This window comes from Penicillium arizonense (genome assembly GCF_001773325.1).
Source record: "Penicillium arizonense strain CBS 141311 chromosome Unknown PENARI_contig017, whole genome shotgun sequence".
Taxonomy (NCBI): Eukaryota; Fungi; Ascomycota; class Eurotiomycetes; order Eurotiales; family Aspergillaceae; genus Penicillium; species Penicillium arizonense.
This window is the reverse complement of record NW_019173294.1, coordinates 667,999-690,370: the sequence shown is the minus strand read 5'-3', so window position 1 is coordinate 690,370 and position 22,372 is coordinate 667,999. Positions and strand designations below refer to the sequence as shown.

Sequence of the window (22,372 nt, the reverse complement as noted above, 5' to 3'; positions counted from 1 at the left end):
GTTGTAAAGTCAACGTACACTAGGCAATGCTAAAGTCTCTACAAACATGTACCTGGTCTGGGATGTCTCTGTGTAAAAATTATAGAAATCGTGTTGGTGGGTTGCAGATGTATTGGGTCCCATCCCAGTTGCACTTGCCTCTCAAGAGTTTGTTGCTGTTTCCTCACCATCGTCGAATCTACCCAAATATCACATCCTTTAGTTTAGTTTAGTTTTGTTTTGTTTCCCCCCTCGTCACTTCGTGATTTCTTGGAGTTACACTGCCCGGACTGTTTCATCATCTCACCCGTCTCTTGGTATCTGCCATCTTGCTTCTTACCAACACAAGATGGCTACGAATCTCTTATTCCAAATGATTACGTGCTTCATCCTTGCAGCAGCCTTTCTGCGACTGGTGGAAGCAGCTTCCAGCCAGTCGAGTGTTCCGCAGATTGAGATCAAAGTGGGTGCTCATAACACTGGACGCATGAACTCGCTGACCATCAAACAGGGCTCGAAGTTCTTCTATTCTAACAACGGAAGTCAATTGTGAGTTTTCATATTTCCCGTCAAGACTCGCTGATACTAACTCAGTCATCAGTTACATCCGAGGAATAGCCTACCAGGGTATGTTGACTGACTTGGCTGCCTGTTGTCAGCTTAGAGCTGACCCACTGACCAGAGGATTATGATGCTCGAGGGACGGACACAATCGGGTTTTCCGATTCCACCAAGTACCTCGACCCTCTGGTCAGCCCCTCTCACTGTGCCCGTGATATTCCCTATCTCGTCCAGTTGCGCACCAATGTCATCCGCACTTACGCCATCGATCCGATGCTGAACCACGACGAATGTATGAAGATGTTGGCCGATGCCGGAATTTATGTCATCACCGATCTGGCATCTCCCGATGTTTCCATAACTGCCGACTCCCCTTCATGGACAGTGGAGCAATACGATCGGTATACCTCCGTTATTGACGCGTTACACCAATATGACAATGTGATCGGCTTTTTTGCTGGGAACGAGGTCGTCAACCATGCCAATCAGTCTGCGGGTGCGGCCTTCGTCAAAGCTGCGGCGAGAGACATGAAGGCATACATTAAGGATAGGGGGTATAGGACATCACTGGCAATTGGATATGCGACCACCGACCACAAGGACTACCGCCTATCGCTTTCTGACTATCTCAACTGCGGAGATCGACCGAGCTCCGTGGATTTCTTCGGTTACAACATCTACGAGTTCTGTGGAGACAGCAGTTTTAAGACATCCGGTTACGAGGACCGAACAGAAGAATACAGAAACTACTCAATTCCAGTCTTGTTCTCTGAATATGGGTGCAACACTGTCAAGCCTCGCAAGTTCAAAGACGTGCCTGTGCTTTTCGGTTCCGATATGAACAGTGTCTGGAGCGGTGGTATACTCTACATGTACTTCGAGACTCCTAACGATTACGGACTCGTCTCCGCTGGAGACCACCTCTCCATCAGCGCCCAGTCAGACTACAGCTATTATTCTAAGGCAATTGAAAGTGCCAGTCCGACTGGTATTAACAGCGGCAGCTACTCCCCCACCAACTCCCCTCATGCGTGTCCCACTGTCGACAATATCTGGCGGGCAAATTCCAGCTCTCTTCCTCCTTCACCAAACAAGGAACTATGTTCCTGCATGGTGGAGACTCTGGGATGTGTCGTTAAGAGCAACGTGGGCCCGCATGAATTCGGGAAGCTATTTGAGCAGGTCTGTGGGAGTTCGAAGGGCGCCTGCGATGGCATCTCTGATAACGCGACTTCCGGAGAGTATGGTGCATACAGTGTCTGCTCCAGTCGCGATCAACTGTCCTTTGTCTTCGATCGCTATTTCCATGCCCATAACGCCCCCGCTTGCGATTTCAATGGTGCGGCCACGACCAAAGCGGCCAAGATTGCCACGGGGAACTGTAAGAAGTTGATTGAACAGGCCGGTACATCAGGAACAGGGACCCTTACCAATCACCCTACTGCTGCGACCTCCACTTCCAAAGGAGCCGCTGCCAGTTTGGTGAACCCAAATGCAGTACAGGGTAGCCTCCTTCTCGCAGTCACGCTTTGTGCTGCGGCTATGATTGCAGGTATCATGATGATCTCTCTTTGACCAGCTTTCGCTCAGGCCATCCAATCCTGTAATGAAAGTGAAGTGCAACACAGATTGTAACAGGTCACATTATTTTAGTGATTGGAACGCCTGATTCGGCTCATGTATTTGCGCCAAGACATAAATAACACAATTTCTTATTGATGATATCCTTAGTACAAATCCCAATATTTTCCGTAAAGAGATATCACTGAAGCAATGAAATTCTCCCCTACTTGATCCGAAGTATACTGAATCGGGACTGGCGCGGGGAAATTTTTTGTTTGCTGAGTAAGCATGAATCCCGCCCCACGTGGAGATAACCCGCTCTTACTTTTTTTTTACAAAAAATTACAGATTTCCCTCGACATCTAACTACACAACCGTCGCATTTTATCCTTTCATATTCCACTCTTTTACAGACCACGAGTCTCATACCGCAACTATGGGCAACGTAAGACCAAATCCGAAGCGCACGAAGCAGATGTCGCAAAACTTTCTGCGCTCCACCTCAGAGCCTCCGGCTGACGTGGGGATTGACTGACAATATTCTACAGGGAGCCAAGGCCACAATGAAGCGCGAGCGCAACCAGAAGGACACCAAGACTGCCAAGTCCCAGATCAAGAGCGTATGTCACTTTCACATGCAATCAATGCCTCCAACTCTGTTGTCCGGTTGCTGTTGCTGACATTAAATTCGATATCCAGAATGAGAAGGCCTGCAGCATTCAGTGCCAGGTCTGCAGGCAGACTTTCCTCCAGACCACCAAGGCCCCTGCGTACGTGATACCCAGCCTACCGCTTTCTCGCGCCCTTATCGCCACGAACACCGCTCTCGATAGTGGCTTTTACTACATCTTGCTAACGAATATCTTTTGGTCTAGTCTCCTCGAGCACGCCTCCAACAAGCACAATAAGGGCCTCGCCGACTGCTTCCCCGGCATTAGCGCATAAGATACCCAGCCCAGTGGATCGAAGACGAGTCTCTTTACGATATTACGGGTTAGCATGGCTTAAGGAGTTTTGATGGAAAGCGAAACTGTCTGGGAAATACATTTGGGACTGCGGATATGCACCATAGGCAACTACAAAGGCGTAGTGTGGTATAGAGTAGATTTGGGGTTGGTGTGATTGCCTATGATGAAGTTCTACGTATTCGAGTCATACATATTGTCTTGCTCTCCCATGATGCTCACCAATTATTCTGCAGCTTTGTAAGGAAGGGGACGAAGTTGGTCAGTGTGGTAAATTTGGACGTTTCTTGCTCAGCCACTTTGTTGCGCTGTAAATGTTCATCGTTGAGACCAGATATGTGGCTACCTCCCCCCGTCTCCTTTCCCTCGAAAGACATGCCTTCACTCCAAATTCCTGGAGGATTTTTTATGATTGGATATATTCAACATGCCTCCCAGTTGCTTTTGAGACTGTTCGGTGGAATCGGCCCCTACAGCCCATCTAGTGATGATCCTTGAACCCACACTGGATCTGGCGTGACCCACTGATTGATTCACCTACTCCACATCCGGCAGATGATCTTCTTTTCAAATCCGAGTATTAATATCCAAGGCGCACATAAAAGAATGTCCTTAAATACAGATTGTCGGTTCTGGTTGGAATTGGTGCTGTACTATGCTTGCTTTATCCCTTTGTATTGCTGTCAAAATCGCCGAGAAAGCTCCAGTATAGTTTATCCTTCATTCCTTCAGCTTTCCAATTGTTGACATTTGCCGGGAATAAATCAATCTTCCCAGTTATGGATGCATCATGTCCGATAATCACCAGCATATCGTTATTCCCATCAAACCTGCACACTTCTTGTAAGGAGTGTTTTGCAGCAACATCGTCCACGGTGGCATTTGCTGGCATTTCATGAAACGGTTGATCAAAGCATTTTTGGGGGTGGATATCACTTCCTGCCTTGGTAGAAGTCAAACTCCACTGTCATTCTACGATAACTCGAGGGCGATATGCAATACCTCTTGTGCTGTGGAGATGTACCCCACAAATCTACCCCGGGGCTAAGTGATGATCCTGCTGATCAATCGACATCCGCCTTTCAGGGTCGTCAGCTTTGGGTTCGCTACGCATCTACCGACATAGCAATATTCCATCCCTTGTTTGGGTCCCGGTAAAATGTTATATCACATCATGCATGCATTATAGAGGAGAATATCCTTCCAATGGAGGCCGAGGACACATGGAAGCGAAAGCCCTGCATTTCCGGGGAGCTTTCCCCGCACTTTCCCGCAATATAGGGCCAGTTCGCTTAACAAAGTGATTAGCCAGAGATTCCTTTCACCGGCATAGTGCTTTTCCTGGGATTTCTCATCATATTTTACACTAAATTGTCTTAACAGATCCCCGCTTTGGTTTCCAGGGCCTAATATCCCGCACAAAAACGTTTTGCCGTTCAGTATGGACACGAAAAAGAAAGAAAACTCCGGGGCAGGCTATAAAAGGGTCTGCACTGCCAAGGTAATCCGATGAAATATTCGTTCGAGTCAATTCTTCCGCAGAGATCTCTGGTGGGTCTTCAAGATGCAGTTACTCGCTTTCCCCGTGTTAGCGGCTCTTGCTTTGGGGGGTTTCGCTGTTCCTACTCTCAGCCCTAGAAGCAATACCGACTCTGGTCTACTTGTGGAAACAACCTCTGGGTCCGTCAAAGGTTTCGTCAACCATACGGCCCCTGATGTTCGACAATTCCTCGGTGTCCCTTTCGCAGAGCCTCCGGTGGGAGATCTTCGCTTCGCCCGACCACAGAAAAAGCAGCACGGGGGAATTATCAAGGCGTTCTCGCTTCCCAATTCTTGCATGCAGCAATTTGACACCAGTGCCTCAACAATTTACACGGAATATGAGTCGGAATTCCTAGTCAGTGGAGGGAACTCTGAAGATTGTCTCTATCTTTCTATTTGGGCACCACGTCTTGACAAGATTCAATCGCAACAAGGTCCACTGCCGGTTCTGCTCTATATTCCCGGAGGTGGCTTTACTAGTGGTGGCCAGGCATCTATGTACAAGATTCCTGACAAGTGGGTCCAGCGAACACAATCCCATATTGTTGTTATTATGAAGTAAGCTATATCGCGATTGGATTTCGAAGTATCCGCTGACACCTCTTGATCAGTTATCGTGTCAATGTCTTTGGGTTCCCGAATGCGAAGGGGTTGGAAGATCAAAATGTTGGGCTTTTGGATCAAAGACTCGCGTTAGTCAACAACAGTCACCTCTTAGAATCGTTGACTAACCCATCAATAGTGTTGAGTGGGTCTACGCCAATATAGGAAATTTCGGCGGCGACCCGAAGAGGATAACCCTGTGGGGTCAATCTGCTGGAGCTGGTAGCGTTGCCGTTTATCCGTATGGATATCCCGATGATCCTCTTGTTGCTGGTCTTATCGCAGACTCCGGGGGTCCAGGTATTGTCAGCGGAAGTGATGTGGCCCACACAAACTTCACTTTCTTGGCTGGACTGGTTGGATGTAAGGGGCTCAGCCCTGAGAAAGAACTGAGCTGTGTCAGAAAGGTACCAGCTCAGACGCTTGAGAATGCATTATCGTATTATTCCGGCAACGATACATTACCGTCCATCTCGTTCAAACCAGTCATCGACAACAAGACTGCGTTTTCAAATTGGACCGAGCGGGTATTGGATGGAAAAATTGCCAAAACAGTCAGTACACAAATCCTAATCAACTGGATTCATGAGAATACTAACACAATCCAATATTCTAGCCAATGATAATCGGTAGCAATTCAAATGAAGGTGCTGGCTTTGTGTCATTCACCCCCGAGGGACCCGGGGAGCAAGCACTAGCCGGTGCTACAAAGATTATCAGCTGCCCTGTCGCATCAGAAGCTAAGAACCGCCACCTTGGAGACCTTCCAACCTATCGCTACGAATACGCTGGCAACTTCTCAAACATTTCTCCTCTGCCTTGGTTTGGTGCCTATCATAGTTCAGAGCTACCTCTGCTATTTGGAACACATTCCGAGTATGGTGGCGCCTCAACCAAGTTTGAATGGGAGGTTAGCTACGCTATGGAAGCATTATGGCTAAGCTTTGCTGAGGACCCCACGCGCGGTACTGTCCGTGCAGCGCTAGGAAATGTTGCCGCAAATCCGACACAGCAGAGTTACTTTTCCTGGCCGCAATTTAAGCAGGGGTCCGCTGATATGGTACTGTTTGCTAAGGACAACAAATTGGTGCAGCTGGTATCTTCCAAGAGTATTGACACCTCATGTTCGGTTTCTTAGGTGTTTCTCGTCTTAGTTTTCGTGAAGGGAAATAAAGACAGTCAGATACAACTTGTAATTCAATTTCACTACAGTTCTTATCTTACTCCTGAACCCGCATTAAAGGGCAATGTTAAAAGGACCCCCTCTTGTTGATATTCGGACTCCCTCTCCACCTGTCTAAGCCTAATTAGGGAAGGCTTAGTATGTGTAATTCACGGTGTCCTTTTTTAGTACAGTGACACAGCAAATGTTTTAACACTATTCGACAGACCGTTTTTCAGACCGTCTTTTAGACCGTTTTTTAGAACGTTTTTTAGTCCCCCTATCGCAAACCGAAGAGCAAGTCTATATCATCTTACTTTCTAAACGTCTATGCTTTAGTGAGTGCTTTTTGATAGAAGACAAGATTCAACATAATCTATAATAGTTAAGTGTCTTATTAGGAGACTAGTCTAGGGGTGTTGATGAATCAATCTCTCGAATACTTTTCCTTTTTAGCGGATGTTGGCGGGTTAAAAATATTAGCGCAGCCAATCGTTGGGCATAAAGACCGGTGCCTGGATAGTTCGCTAACTAAATCCAGCAAACGTCTCCATCTAATTTGGCAGAGTGGATACAGACAGCATTAGCGCAAAGCCAAGCTTCGCAGGCTTCGCAAGCTCGCCTCGGTCTCGGAGATAAACTAAGAAGTTCAAATGAAACTGGCACAAATTTATGCGCTAGGCTTGAACAAGCATAATGGCTTCTAATTACAGGTGGAATCATCGATAACTCTTTTAGCCTCGCTTATTGACCTCCCTAATCTTGATTTTGCCATCAGTGATGGCAATTTTCAGTTTTTAAAAACTCAGACATGGACACTTTCATTCCGAATCCTTGATGAACACTGATACATACCCTTTTACCATCTTCTCGCTCACTCTCTAGCAAGACTGCATTAGCATCATGACATCCTGGTTCCCCTTCATCCTCGTTGCTTTGAGCACATTACTCAGTTTCACAACCGCCGAATATACCGGCACGGATTGTAACCCGCTCAACAAAACATGCGACCCCGATGCTGCCCTCGGTACCGAGCATACATGGCTGTTCAACTCGACCCTTAATAGCGAACTTTGGGACATGAGAACCGGAACGCTGGATTACACATCCGAGGGAGCAGACTTCACAATCAAAACTGAGAACGCATCCACCCTCTTGGTATCCAACTTCTATATCTTCTTCGGGGTTATGGAAGCGCATGTCAAAATGGCCAAGGGAGCGGGAATTATCAGCAGCGTGATCTTGCAGTCTGATGACTTGGATGAGATTGACTGGGAGTGGGTGGGATATAACACTAGCGGTGTTCAATCCGACTTTTTTGGAAAGGGAAACACAACTACCAGTGACCGAGGTGGATACCATGCCGTTTCGAATGCGGATACCGAGTTCCACAACTACACCTCATACTGGGATAAGGATCGCCTTGAATGGTGGATCGATGGCGATCTAGTCCGCACAGTGAACTACTCGGAGCCTTTGACTGTTTATGGCAAAAATTACCCGCAAACCCCATGCCAAGTTAAGGTTAGCAACTGGCCAGTTGGTGTCAAGGGACAGTCAACCGGTAATCTCGAATGGGGTGGTGGTCTAGTCAACTGGACCAATGTACCATTCACCATGTCGGTACAAAAGATCCGAGTTCAGGACTTCCACAGTGGGAAGGAGTACAAGTATTCAGGGAATACTGGAACATACGAGAGCATTGAAGTGGTTAGGTGAGTTTTTTCGTCGCGAAACAGCAGAGCTTGTCACCTCAATCTAGGTTCTGTGCCGCATTATCTCGTGACTGACTCCTGTGGGTAGCGGAAACTCGACCGCAAAGACGGTGATCAATAAGAAACCAGCGGAAACCTTGGCCCAGAAGTGGGATGATCTGGGAAATGGGGCACACATCGGGGTTTATTGCGGTGCTGCAGTCGCAGGTGCCCTACTTATCGGTGCCTTTACGTGGTTTTGTGTTCGGCAAAGGCGAGATGGAAGACTTCAACGTGCGCTCGACGACGGCCAGCATGGCGAAGAGCTCACAGCCTTGGCGGATAACAAAATGAGGTGGAGATCGAGCGAAATTTTCCTCCAGAACCAGAAGTACCAGCCAGTTCCTTGACGTGGTCCAGAAAATAATCCTTATTGAAATGGGGATGGCACGATGGCAGTCTGACATAGCAGACGGGTCGATATCAATGGAGACAGCACAACCAAACACTCCCATGCCCAGTGCAGACGTAGAGAGCAGTCTCCATAGGTGGCTATTGACCTATGAATGAAGCTATATCATAAGAGAAGAATCTGGTGGACAACTGTAGTCATATTGATGATGGTAGGATGATGCTGCTCTCTAAGAAAAGACTGCATGCAAGCTTCCGAAGGCATTTGTGATACCTCAGGCCACTAATACGCTACTGTCACGGGTTCCACCACTACATTATTAAAAAGCGGTCTAAAAAACGGTCTAAAAAACGGTCTGTCTAATGGTGTTAAAACATTTTCTGTCACTATAAGGCTTCCTGATTCAGTGTGGCACATGTTCGGTTTGGACGCATGAACATGGTTGATAAAGGGTACATACCTTGTTCCGACGTGTTTTCCAGAGGCTTTTCACAGGGCAGGTGATCTGATGAGCACTGTAAGTTCAATCTACTTTGGGGCTTACAGTTTGGAGGGAGCTACAGAGATCTACAATCAGATTCAAGCACCGATCTAAGCTGACGCTTATTGTTCCACGCGATTCTCATATTTAGTTATTAACGAGCTACTATAGGATACCATGGCCCGACATATCACGACAATTAAAAACAAGTGAAAACAGCCAGCAGAGCGAGATTCTCAGAGAAGACGCGTTGATCCTCGACCACGTGCACGAGGAGTGTCTTCTAGTGAACATCATTGCGCTTAGGATTCGGAGTTCTATTCGGCGGCGTCGATGGCGGTACACTATCGAGATGACGGATTTTAGTTGTAAGTTCTGACTTGGGGGAAGTGAAGTTGGTTCTTACCTTGCCGGAGCCCTCGGGGCAGCAAGCAATGATGTTCTTGCAGACTGGGCCGGACTCAGTGTCCTTAGTGGAGGCTGTAGTATGTTAGTAAGTTGCAGAGGAAAAGGATGTCGGACAAACATACCCAGGACGTTGAGGTCGTCGAGAGCGCTGGTCTTAGCGCAGGCGGCATCGTCGTTGCCGAGGAGGCCGTTCAAGGCACCCTTGGCGAGGAGGTTGCCGAGAATGCCATCACCGCTGAGGACCTCCTTGGAGTCACAGCAAGCGATGTCGCCGGAGCTGCACTGGCCCTTGGCATGACCCATGGCGGCAGAGTTGGTCAAGCCCATGTTGGTCTTCTGGGCAACGGGTGCGACGGCGGCAACGGACATGGCCAAGGCCAGGATGGCGGTGAAGCTGGTCATCTGCATTCTGATAGATTGGAAGTTTGAATTTGGTTTAAGGTGAGAGTGCGATGTGAAGTGTGATGTTGAATACAGGCGGGATCACGACAGGTAATTTATACGTTTGTGTTGGACCCATATGTTCCTTATTTGTGACGTAGATAACTGTAATTGGGAAGGAATGTGATATGGAATTATGCTTACTGCTATTCTCGGAGTAATTCCTTACTGAAATGGTACGATACTACGCCTGTCCAGAGATCGCCAGGAATGTCAATCCGAGAATCTGGAATGACCAACCCAACCACCGCTCTGTTAGATGATCTACATCAGAGACAAAGAACAATACTATCTCTTTCAATGCAGTACATTTGTTACAGTAAGATAGCTGGACTTTGTAAAAATGTAGTTCATCTTCATCATGGAACCGATCAAAATTTGTGACTAATTCTATACTTAGATCGCCTATATGCAAGAGAAAGATTGGAAGGTGACGACTCGATCTGAATGCAAACCCGGAAGGGTCGGATGGACCATAACTGAGCCAATCCGTGCCTTTCTAGTCTATGTAAGTGGCGGTCTGACTGTGTTCATGATACCAATGAGCCCCTTGTAGACTGAAGGCCTAAATAGGAAGTGGGCCCAGGGGCGACGAGTGCTCAGTGAATGCAACGGTCCCAGAAATAAAAGTTCCGGCCAATCAGCAGCTTGTTAAGATGACGTTGCAAAGCTAACGTGGCTCTTACCCTACGATATTCGTATCGTAGAATTCCGGAAGAGGCTTCCTAGATCGCGACCGGACAACCCTGCACGCTTCCTTCTTTGAAATGAAAGCTCTTAGGGGCAAGAGCCATAGTCGCAGAAACTACAGTATTTGCCCACAATAGAATGCAGCAAATGAAACTCCACGACTAAATCAGGCTCGATCAGCATTCGAATTTCCAATGTGGGTTGAGCAAAGTACTTTTGGATCGAGCTTGCCCAAACATAGACAATCAACTACTACAAAATTGAATGGGTCTTTGATCATCCAATTTCCTGGTTATTGTCACCCTAGCTCTCCGGCCATAATCAAAACCTCGGCTAGGTCAAGAATGCGACAAAGAATGTTGATCGGAGAATACTTCAAATTTAGCCTTGCTAGTCCCAAGGTCAAATTTGTTCACAATGCTCAGTGTTTGTAGACACTTCCTGCTCATAATAGGTTCGCAAGTGTTGGTCATGAGACAAAGTATCTACGTGTTTACGTGGTTTGAGCCAAGCCTGCTGCACATCGGCCTTGGCTATTCAGATCTCCTCTCCGTCTGGCTCTCCAAATACACACAAGCTACCACATGATTATGTATGTCCAACTTATCTTTCCAAGTTAGGTTGACATTTTAGTTCGTTTCTAAATTTCTCGTATCTCAAACTTGTAATGAGGATCGACATTTGGAAAAAGGCATAGCTTCGAGGCCTTTTGTAATTCCATGTATCTAATATGACTGTCAAACACCTGATCAAGAGGCAAGGGACACATCTTTTACACCGATAGCACGCTTTTCTAAAATTGAATCTGTCACTATATGGATTTCCCCCGGTGTGTTTATTTAGTTAATGGCGGTGATCTAGTGCTATAGACTCGCGTCTACAAGTAAATTTGAGCAATCTGGAGAAGGGAGATACACGCTGTACTTAAAATTAAAGGGTCTTTGTTTAGTAAGGCGGGAAGTAATCTTTGGATTTGTAACAGTTAAAGTAAAATAATCAAAGTCACGCTGATCCATATGCAATTTTGGAAGTCATATCATATATATAGGGGATTGATACGGCGACCCTTCCTGCCTGAGGATTCAGATATCTATTGACCGCTTTTCTCACCGCTTTCTTCCTCGAACTTTTATTTTATTGCTACCACTACCTGCACGTATATCACACCTTAGGTACCTCCAATTACTATGTAAATTGGTAGTAAAAATAAGTCACTCCTGTTCCACTGTAGTACCCAGTAAGGAATTCAAAATAATTGTTGTTTACACCTTCAAACCTCCTATTTTACTACCCATTTCTCTCGCGTTTTTGAAATAGCATCTATTTCCTATTTGGGACTGGCGCCGTGCAGTTGGTATGGTGGGTTGTAGAGTACGAAAGGGACTTCATTTAATTAGGGGGCTGCATAGTAAATGTAAGTACCTCATGCATGGTCGGTGGTGGCAGAAATATGTCCGGCAGAAAAAATATTAGCCTGAGAAACCAGGCAGGAAGGGTCGCATTAACGTAATTCACTACCGAGCCGGCCACACCCCCGAGCCGGCCACCCCAGAACACCATAGTTAAAGGCAGTTTTTGATAAACTTATATCTTAACAACTATAACTTCAATTTGATTAATTAGTTGTATGTATATATCGATAAGCATATCATATCATGTCTAGGATTTTCAAGCGAATCAAAAAGCTGGATAACAATGATACCATAAATTACGCTGTAATTTAGCTACTTTTGCTGTAGAGATATATATCTTGAATACCCTATTATAAAAATTCCCTAAACCTTGTAGAAGAGCTAGACTATGTACCTAGTACATGATCCTAAAGTATGAAAAATATATAAGCCCCTGTTGTTAGGATATAGCACTGTAATCTATCGCCTTAACTATGGTGTTCTGGGGTGGCCGGCTCGGTAGTGAATTACGTTATCCAAAGGGGGGTCGCTGTATCAATCCCCTATATATATTTGAACCTGCTTGCCAAGAACCTCACCTCTTTTATATATTTAGGGCAATGTTAAAAGGACTCCTTTTTGTTGATATTCGGACTCCCTCTCCACCTGTCTAGCCTTAATTGAGAAAGGTGTAGTATTTGTTCCCAATGTCATACGATTTACGTACAGTGACACAGTAAATGTTTTAACCCTATTGGACAGGACGTTTTTTAGACCGTTTTTTAGACCATTTTTTAGATGGTTTTTTAGTCCGCTTTTTAGACCGCCTATCGCAAACCGAAGAGCAAGTCTATATCATCTTACTTTCTAAACGTTTTTGCTTTAGTGAGTGCTTTTTTAGAAGACAAGAATCAACCTAATCCACAACAGTTAAGTGTTTTATCAGGAAACCAGGGTGTTGAAAAATCGAATTTTTAGCTGGCAGAATCTGAGTAATCAAAGAGGTGTCAAAGCTATTGCTGCGACACTGTACAACCCCTAGGAGTGCCATAGAGAAATTCGAGGTAGTCCGTACGTATGCCTAGAAGTATTCTCCGAACCCGCCACCAACACCCCCTCCCAAACAACCCTTAAAGCTTCTTTTATTGCCTCTAACTTCCTACCTGTACGTAGTGTAGTAAGGAAGGTATAACTTAGGGAGGGATACCTTTCGGGCTAACATTAACTTGATTTCTTAAGTCACTTCGTACCTATACTGTAGACATTGGTGAAACAAATACTACGCCTTCCCTAGTTAAGGTTAGGTGGGTGGAGAGGGGTCCGAAGATCAAGGAGTGGGGGTCTTTTTAACATCGCCCTATATTTAATCGTCGAAGTGTTCGTGTTAGTACATAAAACAACATTTAGGTGTTAATTTGGGCCCTCGTTATTGGGAGTGTGCAGCCAAGCAGATCTTCTGGATCGGTTTAGTTAACATCGCTGTTGTGATGGATGCGGTGGTACTTTGATTTTTGGTCTTTACAATGAAAACATATAGGCCATGGTCAAATAATTCATGCAAGGTAGAATGAGAAGGCTGGGATCCAGGATCTTTCAGGTAGAAAGAGGGTTTGGATATGTCTTCTGAAATTATTCACTGTTCTTTTCGATTAAAGCAATTTCATTTTTTCGATCTAACTAATTTTTGATTGGAGCTGCTATGCATCACTCCATACAACGAAAATGCCACAGGAGAAGAGCAAACAAATGTAAGCCTCAAATTATTCCTTGTAGGCATCTCGTTTCTCCAACGTCATTGGTCTATTTGCCGGACTTGCCGGACTTGTCGGATTTGCCGGAGCTGCCGGAGTTGTCGATAGCGATGCACTAATAGTTGCCATTGGTTAGACTCTGGGAGATATTTTGAAGATATTAGCATAACCTACCTCCTTGGTTCCCTCAGGGCAACAGGCAATGATGTTCTTGCAGACTGGACCAGAGTCGGTATCCTTGGTTGAGGCTATAGACATTATCAGTATCTTCCTCCTTTTTGTTCATCCTGAGGGGAACTACATACAGAGAATGTTAAGGTCGTCGAGGAGGCTCGTCTTGGCGCAAGCCGAGTTGGAGTTGCCGAGCAGGCCGTTCAGAAGACCTCCAGCCAGAAGGTTTCCGAGAATACCGTCGGCCTCGGTCTCTTCCTTGGAGTTGCAGCAAGAGATATCGCCGACGGTGCACTGGCTCTTGGCATCCTCAAGAGCAGCAGACTCAGACAGCTTGGCACCCATGGCAACAGTGGCCATGGTGAGGGCAAAAGCAGCGGTTCCAATGAACTTCATTTTGAATAGTTGATTGAAGAATTATAGTGAACAAATGTGCTTGAGTTGTATTGATTTGGAAAACATATCAAGACCTCAGCAGCAGCTTTATATCATTTCGTGCTGGTGACCCGATGCCACTTAGATTACGTCGAGATAGAGTCTTGTCTGTTTTCAGAGATTGGATGCTACGTATTCATATTGAAGTCTGTCTGAGAAATCTCTTCTGCTCGTTTTGACAGCACCGGCTTCCGCATTTAGACAGTAGAATGATATGGAGACTAGTAGGATGATGCGGAGAGTTTCTTAGATATGCTTGTAAGAAAGTTAAGCACAGATCAATCTGTGTTATTCGACGTATCAAGTGGCCCACCGTGTCCGACTCAGACTGTAACGTTCTTTTTTCTTTGCACTACAAGGTACATGTACCATAGTGCTCCAGTATCTCCACTTGCAACTTTCAACCAGGTTTTCTCAAAGTTAGTTTAATTTAGCGCCCGCCTGAAATGATATGGTATCTGGGGTGGAGGTTTTGACGGGTATTGAAGGATTTTCAATCCATCTAACAGCATGGCAGTCAAATAAGTCAACGCGTGAGATCTAGGGCTCTCTTGCCTGCCCAGCTTTATTTTTCCAAGACTGTCAGCCGGTTCTCAGTCTGCTGACTAATCATGACATCACCTGCACTTGACCGGACCTGACCTGATCCCTTTGAAGTGACTGTTACATCCGTAGTTCCTGGTGAAAACTTAAAATGGGAGCCCACTTGTCACGGTAACTCTATGCGCGATGCTTACAACTCCATGACCGATTCAAAGTGTGTACATCTAACGAAATCTGAATCTTTCTGATCTACATTTCAGCTAGATAACGACGCATTCCTCAGTCGCGTGTGCATTCTTCGTGGGATCTCAGAAACACAGATTTAGCCAATCATTACGCGTTAAAATTAAGCCTAGGAAGTCCGTGCAGTGGGGCGCGACTTGGTGGTGATCAACGGCTTTAAGCATTTGAAGCAACCGCAAGCGGATCCTATGTGACGAGACAAACTACCACAACTTAAGGGCCACGTTTGGGGGAAAAAGGCCGCTCAATGTCTTCTAAGGCTTGAATGATCTAAGCAACTAGGGTCTGAACTGCAGGCATCGAGCTCAGAATTACCCCAATCTCAGGGAAAGGTAGGTGTGCAATGTTGATCGATTGCGCGTAAAACGAGTTACTAGGACATTAAAGGTGAAATGAAATAGTGATCTGCTAAGTTTTAACATAGAGATGACAGGCTGTAAGTTATAAACGCAAGACATTGCTCTTCCTTTCCCAGACTATCAGACTCACAAAATATATATCCAGGCCCAGGGCATTCCTACGAGGGGCACCTTGGGTAGGCTGTTTCAACAACTATTTCCGAATTGAAAAACACGCTGTCAATCACAGACAGTAGATCCTGAATGAAGACCATCATGAGCTGCCTCCGTTCATAATCCCACAAACCTCGAACGATAGATGGATTCACAAGTAAACATTTTGCTTCCACGGCTGGGGAGAAATATGCCTTAGCCAAATTTCCACGCCGTAAATAGAAGATCCCCATTACCCCGTCCTGCAGCGACATGCGCTCGTACGCATCCTGTAGCCCGTTAAACAACATCCAGTTGGTGCCTGCACCCTCATGTACATGCCCGAACACTGGCAGTTTTGATTGAACTCTCCATAGCGTCCGTAGTACGTGAGAACAGCCCAACTTTAGTAAGTCGAGATGAGCAAGTGGTGGACCATGAGTGATGAGTGTATCGATTCCGTCTGGCACTGAGCTAGCCCGTACGTCCTGGCTTCGGGGATGTTGAAAGGCCTAGTTACCATGGCACGTGGAAGACGGTCTTCGGTACTAACGACCATTCGGCAGATTGTTGCTTTCTCATTTCCTGGGTAGATGATGTCGCCCCTGTCGAGCTGGGCTCGCTCAGAAGCTGCTCGGCCAGATGAGTCATCCTATCCTAAATCGAGTAATAGCTCATGATTATCAGCAATGGAGAGTTTGGTGGGATGAGGCAGGGCGCGTAGCCAGCTGGATGCTGCCTGAAGTTCCCTGAAAGATGCCTAATTACGTGAGATCACCAGGATGAATCAGGATGTCTCCATCTAAAACGCTGTTGTTAGTGTTATGAGTATCAGAGACGCAGACGATAGCAACAGGGCTTGTGAGTGGCGTAGCTAGAACAGGTTCATGCCAACTGTAGAGCTCCCGCGCAAGGAAGATGCAAGGTTGGCCGGGAAATTTTGCCATGGTCCGGGTCGCTGTCGACTAAGGAGTTCATTGAAGCTGGACATTATTAAGGTCTTGAGACCCAAGTAATTAGTAGTTATTAAAAAATGGCGCGTAGAATGGTGGTCTGTCTGGGATGAAAGATGTCAATTCGATGCTCCAGTACCGCGGTGAATAGTGCTTGAGATGAACACTCTGAGCGAAGATACCGCTCTGATATTAAAGATGTCCGGATTTATTATCAAGAAGAAATTGCCTTTATTTAGTCCAGAAATCTTCGAGGATAGTATAATAAATGGTTAGTTGAAGACAGATAGGACATTGGAGAGACTTCGCTAGGCAGTTGTTCGGCGCCAGTTCATCACCCAAAAATGCCTTCTCCGTTGCTATATATTTACCTTCAGTGTTATATCTGGTACATACGACCACAGGGTGTGGAGAACAGGGCTTCCCGTCCGCTCAGCCGTACTTAAGCCACACGCCGGTAAGTTAGTAGTTAGGTGGGTGACCACTAGCGAATCCTTACTGTTGTATGTTTTTTTTTTTTGGACTTTCCGTTTCTAACTACGGACTGTAATTTTGTTCTTTAGTCCACAATGTTTTCTTTGCCTGAACTTATTATTACTTTAATAGTCAAGTTTTTGTAAAGTTTGCAGGAGATTCGAAAATAGTCGGATTCTACCGACCACACGGAGAGCTGATGACATGCAATCATTTTATCAGTATCCAGACTATGATCTTCGTACACCGTAATTGACATACGGACTTGTCCTCTAAGAGGTGTTGGCCTCAGAGATCTTGCGTCACTTGGTCTTGAGCCAGTGACATGTCTCTAGCTATCGGAGAAACACGCCACAAATGAGAAACCAAGAGAGGCAACGGACAACAACCCACAGTCGGTAGGAATCTGCATTGTCCCTGAGAGATATCGACATCAAGTGGGCGAAGCCCTGGAGGACAAGACCCACTTATCTAACGCGTGGCCTGCTTCTTGGCCGCGGATCCTGTCATCCCAAACCTGCTGGCGTACGCAGCTTTTTTTCGAGTGTCGAATTTTTTTTCTTTTCATAAGGCTTCAGTTGTAATTTGCTCGTGTCTGCTAAGATCAATCTTTGCTTTTCGTGCTCGATTGACATCAGCCGGGTGGTGCTTGTCGTTGTTTCGCACAGATATACTATCAAACTGACCCGCCCGTAATCCACAATGCTTGATCATTATGCCCAGAATGACCATGGACAGTTCCAATCGGGAGGTCAAATACCGGAATCAGGATTCTCGAGGGCCAGCGCACAACCACCGGCCTATGGATCGTGGGGCGAAGATGCCGAAGACCAATATTCCAGATGGGATCCGCGAGGATGGTCCTTGAAGAACAAAATCTTCCTAGCGGTCGGAATTATCGTGGTGATTGTTGCCGTTATCGTGGGATCTGTCCTAGGGGTGCGAGCCAACCGATATCCGAATTACTCCTCATTGGACTACAGCTTGGTAGACACCTATTCGGGGTCATCCTTTTTCGACAACTTTGAATATTATACCGATACCGATCCTGCACATGGATTTGTTCAGTACGACTATCAATGATTCCTCCATCTTGAATTATCGCGCTGACTTGCTATCTAGATACATTAGTCGGGAAAACGCCGAGTGGCTCAATCTCACATACGCTACTAGCACATCAGCCGTGCTCAGAGTGGACACGACTTATAGTGGATCAGAAGCTGCTAGTGGGCGCCAATCTGTGAGAATTACATCTAATAACACCTATGCCCATGGCCTTTTCATCTTCGACATCTTGCACACTCCGTACGGGTGTGGTACATGGCCTGCATTATGGCTCACAGACCCCAACAACTGGCCTGCTCATGGGGAGATTGATGTCGTGGAGGCTGCCAATAAGGGTACTTATGGTAACCAAGCGACACTCCACACATCCGAAGGGTGTTCAATGGGCGTCAAGCGAAAAGAATATGGCACTGTGCAGAACAAGAACTGTTACTATGAGGCGAATGAATATTCGGGCTGTGGCGTGAAAGGAACTGAAAGCACTTATGGTCCTGAGTTCAATTCAAATGGAGGCGGAGTAAGTCACGATACCATATATCCACCCCCGCCCTGAAGCCACCTTGCTGATCTTGTACCTCATTAGGTCTATGCGATGGAACTTCGTGATGCCGGTATTCGAGTATGGCAGTGGGCTCGTTCCAGTATCCCATCCGATGTAACCTCAGGCAGCCCTGACCCATCAACCTGGGGTGAAGCCTTCGCAGACTTCCCCAATACCGATTGTGATATGGGGTCTCATTTCAAAAACCAGAGTATTATTGCCAATATCGACCTGTGTGGTGACTGGGCTGGTGCGAGCAAGTACTATACTGATCAAAGCAGTTGTTCTGGCACCTGTGAGACATATGTGCGGGACAATGCCGATAAGTTCAGTACTGCTTACTGGGAGTTCAGCAGTTTCAAAGTCTACCAAGCCAGTTGATCTTTGTTGTGCTGAGATTTCAACATTTTCTGATGTTTTAGCGGCTCTTTGTATTAGAATACCTTAGACTATTAGCGACGAATTTCATGCTGACAATTCCTATCATTATTTTGGGACTTTATATAGGTTGCAAGATATTGCATTTCAAATGACAGAGAACAAAGTGTAGTATTGTAGATCGGCAGTATAAATCAAGGAAAGGAAGAAAAAGGTAGCAAATACATAAAACTTGAGGCACTCGAAAGTGGGCAAAAAAGAGGCGAAAAAAGAGAAGCCGAAGAGTCCGAAAACAATACATGAAACAGTATACTCCCTTCGGGGCTTTTGTGTAGAAACTGCCCTATGGCACTATATACGCATCTATGACCTATGCTATGCGAGTGGTTTATGGCTGCTATATGGATGGTCTTTTTCTGACGCTAGTTCTGTCTTCAAATACTGATATTTATTGTAAGCTATCACATGATACCGGTCCTAGACAGAAGTGACTGAGCGCCTTAATGCCTCTTGTTGCGTTGCTCGCTGGGGGCTTATCCATTCACATCTACTATCCGAGGCTGCCTTCCCTAACACCACTATTAATTAACGATGGCAGAAGTCATATATAACACAGGGCATCGTGTTAGGATCTATAGGTGGGACTTTTCTTGCGGCTTTAAATTCAATTGCGAAAGGTTGCTTGAAAGTGCGGGCCCACTCTTGGTAGTAAATTGGAAGTCTTGGGCTATAAAACATCGTTAGTTTAAGTCAAATGAATGCATTGAAATGCTTACATTTTGCCAGCTTCAGCTTCGACATCTCACGAGGACCGGTTTCGCCTTCCTCGAGTCCGTTGCAATATTTGCCTTCCTCAACCGCGCGCCATTTCCAAATTGGCGTGAACCGATCGGGGACCTTCTCAAGTTGGTTTTTGACATACTGTAGAGAAGTTAGCCTAGGCCTTGTATTCGCCCGAGATGAAACAAAACTAACTTTTCCGAGAATTGGAAGGAACTTGAACCCATGACCACTATAGAACTACCATTAGAGGGGGTTTTCGCGTCGTATATGATATACTTACGAGCCACCAGTGCAGATGAAGAGTGAGTCAGAGTATCCAGGGACATAGTCAATCACGAACTTTCACCGGTTAGAATCTCGGTTAGGATTGACAGCTCAACTACTTACCTCATTGTCAATGCTATCCGTGTACCAGCATAACTAACCTTCTGTCAGCAAATAATTATTTCATATTGCGACGAAATAACAAACCCGGCTGTCAGTGAAACCAATATCTCTCAACTCTGGAAACAATCCACCGATGACTTGCTTCATGAGATCGAGACCATACAGGGGTACGGTGTTGATAGGCTCGGGGCTGTATTTTGTCCGAGGGGTTGAGATGCGACTAGAGCCGATCAGCAGGAGTTCTTCGGAGCCTAGAATCAGGCACCGGATCAAGAAGCCTACAAGTCTTGTGTTGGATGTTTTTGGAAATTGGTGAACTTTAACGGAAAGAATTGGTGAAAAGTTCAGGGAACGACGTAGAGTTCATACGTACCTTTCGAGCACGGAACCCGAACTTCAATCTACCTTCTCTGGTAATTGGGAATCCGCCTCCCTCGTATGCGCTGATATCCAGGTTACCCCGAGCCCAAATTCAATTGAAGAAACCACTTACCCATCACCGACGCCCTGGATGAATCGCCACACGGGAATATTGTCCGGATGGAACTTTTCTCTGAGATCCTTTCGGTCCTTTGGTATATCGATAAACATGACCGTGCCCATAGTGGCTTCCACAGAGCGATGTGCTTCCGGGAGAACAGTTGATGTCCAAGGACCACCTAAGCTCAAGGGTCAGCCGGGTGTTGCTTCACCATTTAGACAGACACTTGTACTAACAGGCAACAACAACAAGATCAGCCGAATGACTCAACCCATCGCGTGTCTTTATGCCTGTAACACGTTTGCCAGAGTCTTGGTTCTCGGTGATCAACTCCTGAAGTTCACCCTGAGGTCGACCTAGGATAAATTTGACGCCCGCTTTTTCACACAAGTGGCGCGCGTACACGCAGGCCTACCTGCAAAAGTTAGGAGAAGTTGATAATGAAGGGTTGTTACTTCACCTTGTCAGCAAGTGTGATTCCTGAGCCCGCATCGAGGAACCCGTTCGTAGCACCGTCCTTGAAGTTGTCAAAGAGGTGGTATTTTTTGGCCCATTCTGGACCCAGGTCCTTGGCCCGCTTAGAATCATCGTTGTTGTCCTATCCTTACTGTTAACAAGAAATTTCGAGGAAAAAGCTCCAGCGCGCACCTTGATAAATTGCAATTCACGGAAGGTGGGTGCTGTGTCCTCCATCACGCGCAAGTTCTCCACATAGCGCTCAATCATGTTGGGACCATCGGCCAAATGATAAACACCACAGAGAGTGAGTAGTTCATCTTCGGGAGTCAGAGGGTGGGGGAGATCTGATACACAGCTCTCTTTAATAGACCGGTTCCATTCAAGCCAAATATCCCTAGCTTCTAGAGCAAGGTCTTGTGAACTGCAGGTTTCATTAAACCTGGTGATACTTGTCATCCATTTGGTAAATCACTTACTGTTCCTGCGCTCCGTAGGTCGCCCGGAAGATTTTGTTGATATCGGCGGAGGCACCGTCACATCCATTTGAAGGATTGTAGTGGTTCTTGTCGAAGCTGCAACGGTCGAAGATAGTGACATTCTTATAGCCACCACGGGCCAGCCAAAGGGCGGTGCTCAACCCGAAAACACCACCGCCAACGATGATCACACGGGATTCGGGAATGGTCATGTTGTAGGAATGAGGGGGTGGCACTTGGAGATGTGAGCAGAGCAAAACTGGAAAACTGAAAGTGAGAGTTCGAGTAGCTGTGAAACACACAAGCGAGGCGAAATCATACCTTCTATCAGCACTCTTTAAATTTCATGATATGCAACGGAATTACCGAAGCGTTATACCCCAAGCTGAATGGACGCGGCACTCCCGCTGCAACTGCAGGTCTTTAGGGCATTATTTTCACGGCACTCCCGCCCGTGATAAGTCTGGGGCAATGTTAAAAGGACCCCCTCTTCTTGATATTCGGACCCCCTCTTCTTGATATTCGGACCCCCTCTCTACCTATCTAAGCCTAATTAGGGAAGGCGTAGTATATATATTTTATGGTATATTTCCTTAGTAAAAATAAATAAAAGGGCGTAGAGGAAGACAATAGGCCAGGTAGGGTGTGTGAAGACTTACTCTTTGGTTTACGATAGGGGTCTAAAAAGCGGTCTAAAAAACGGTCTAAAAAACGGCCTGCCTAATAGTGGTTAAAACATTTGCTATATCACTATACTAAGAAAAGACACCGTGAAATATATATACTACGCCTTCCCTAATTAGGCTTAGATAGGTAGAGAGGGGTCCGAATATTAACAAGAAGGGGTCC

At 46.1% G+C, this 22,372-nt stretch overlaps 8 protein-coding genes across 8 annotated transcripts; 5 read left to right on the top strand and 3 right to left on the bottom strand.

The window, feature by feature from the left end:
- Nucleotides 1-328: 328 nt before the first annotated feature.
- PENARI_c017G01855 (glycoside hydrolase family 72 protein) lies at nucleotides 329-2,115 on the top strand (the record flags this gene model as incomplete). The annotated part of the gene is made up of 3 exons (XM_022634256.1): nucleotides 329-528; nucleotides 581-606; nucleotides 662-2,115. The coding sequence occupies 3 exons, from the start codon at nucleotides 329-331 to the stop codon at nucleotides 2,113-2,115; spliced, it is 1,680 nt and encodes a 559-aa protein (XP_022485766.1).
- Nucleotides 2,116-2,539: 424 nt separating this feature from the next.
- PENARI_c017G07123 (uncharacterized protein) lies at nucleotides 2,540-3,048 on the top strand (the record flags this gene model as incomplete). Its single annotated transcript, XM_022634359.1, has 4 exons — nucleotides 2,540-2,548; nucleotides 2,652-2,723; nucleotides 2,803-2,873; nucleotides 2,979-3,048. 4 exons carry the CDS (start codon nucleotides 2,540-2,542, stop codon nucleotides 3,046-3,048), a joined length of 222 nt encoding a protein of 73 aa, XP_022485818.1.
- Nucleotides 3,049-4,632: 1,584 nt separating this feature from the next.
- PENARI_c017G03124 (uncharacterized protein) lies at nucleotides 4,633-6,351 on the top strand (the record flags this gene model as incomplete). Its single annotated transcript, XM_022634280.1, has 4 exons — nucleotides 4,633-5,168; nucleotides 5,222-5,302; nucleotides 5,353-5,767; nucleotides 5,830-6,351. The coding sequence occupies 4 exons, from the start codon at nucleotides 4,633-4,635 to the stop codon at nucleotides 6,349-6,351; spliced, it is 1,554 nt and encodes a 517-aa protein (XP_022485707.1).
- Nucleotides 6,352-7,278: 927 nt separating this feature from the next.
- PENARI_c017G05371 (glycoside hydrolase family 16 protein) lies at nucleotides 7,279-8,479 on the top strand (the record flags this gene model as incomplete). Its single annotated transcript, XM_022634324.1, has 2 exons — nucleotides 7,279-8,090; nucleotides 8,179-8,479. 2 exons carry the CDS (start codon nucleotides 7,279-7,281, stop codon nucleotides 8,477-8,479), a joined length of 1,113 nt encoding a protein of 370 aa, XP_022485897.1.
- Nucleotides 8,480-9,279: 800 nt separating this feature from the next.
- Nucleotides 9,280-9,778, bottom strand: PENARI_c017G09560 (uncharacterized protein; the record flags this gene model as incomplete). The annotated part of the gene is made up of 3 exons (XM_022634399.1): nucleotides 9,280-9,306; nucleotides 9,369-9,442; nucleotides 9,493-9,778. The coding sequence occupies 3 exons, from the start codon at nucleotides 9,776-9,778 to the stop codon at nucleotides 9,280-9,282; spliced, it is 387 nt and encodes a 128-aa protein (XP_022485737.1).
- Nucleotides 9,779-13,692: 3,914 nt separating this feature from the next.
- Nucleotides 13,693-14,210, bottom strand: PENARI_c017G04498 (uncharacterized protein; the record flags this gene model as incomplete). Its single annotated transcript, XM_022634311.1, has 3 exons — nucleotides 13,693-13,758; nucleotides 13,818-13,891; nucleotides 13,949-14,210. The coding sequence occupies 3 exons, from the start codon at nucleotides 14,208-14,210 to the stop codon at nucleotides 13,693-13,695; spliced, it is 402 nt and encodes a 133-aa protein (XP_022485890.1).
- A 3,445-nt stretch (nucleotides 14,211-17,655) lies between these two features.
- On the top strand, nucleotides 17,656-18,940 carry PENARI_c017G01931 (glycoside hydrolase family 16 protein; the record flags this gene model as incomplete). Its single annotated transcript, XM_022634257.1, has 3 exons — nucleotides 17,656-18,020; nucleotides 18,076-18,535; nucleotides 18,602-18,940. 3 exons carry the CDS (start codon nucleotides 17,656-17,658, stop codon nucleotides 18,938-18,940), a joined length of 1,164 nt encoding a protein of 387 aa, XP_022485729.1.
- A 629-nt stretch (nucleotides 18,941-19,569) lies between these two features.
- On the bottom strand, nucleotides 19,570-21,735 carry PENARI_c017G11325 (NAD(P)/FAD-dependent oxidoreductase; the record flags this gene model as incomplete). Its single annotated transcript, XM_022634437.1, has 11 exons — nucleotides 19,570-19,664; nucleotides 19,714-19,858; nucleotides 19,913-19,949; nucleotides 20,001-20,059; nucleotides 20,108-20,140; nucleotides 20,192-20,327; nucleotides 20,601-20,766; nucleotides 20,825-20,999; nucleotides 21,049-21,186; nucleotides 21,237-21,468; nucleotides 21,524-21,735. The coding sequence occupies 11 exons, from the start codon at nucleotides 21,733-21,735 to the stop codon at nucleotides 19,570-19,572; spliced, it is 1,428 nt and encodes a 475-aa protein (XP_022485815.1).
- Between the last annotated feature and the right edge of the window lie 637 nt (nucleotides 21,736-22,372).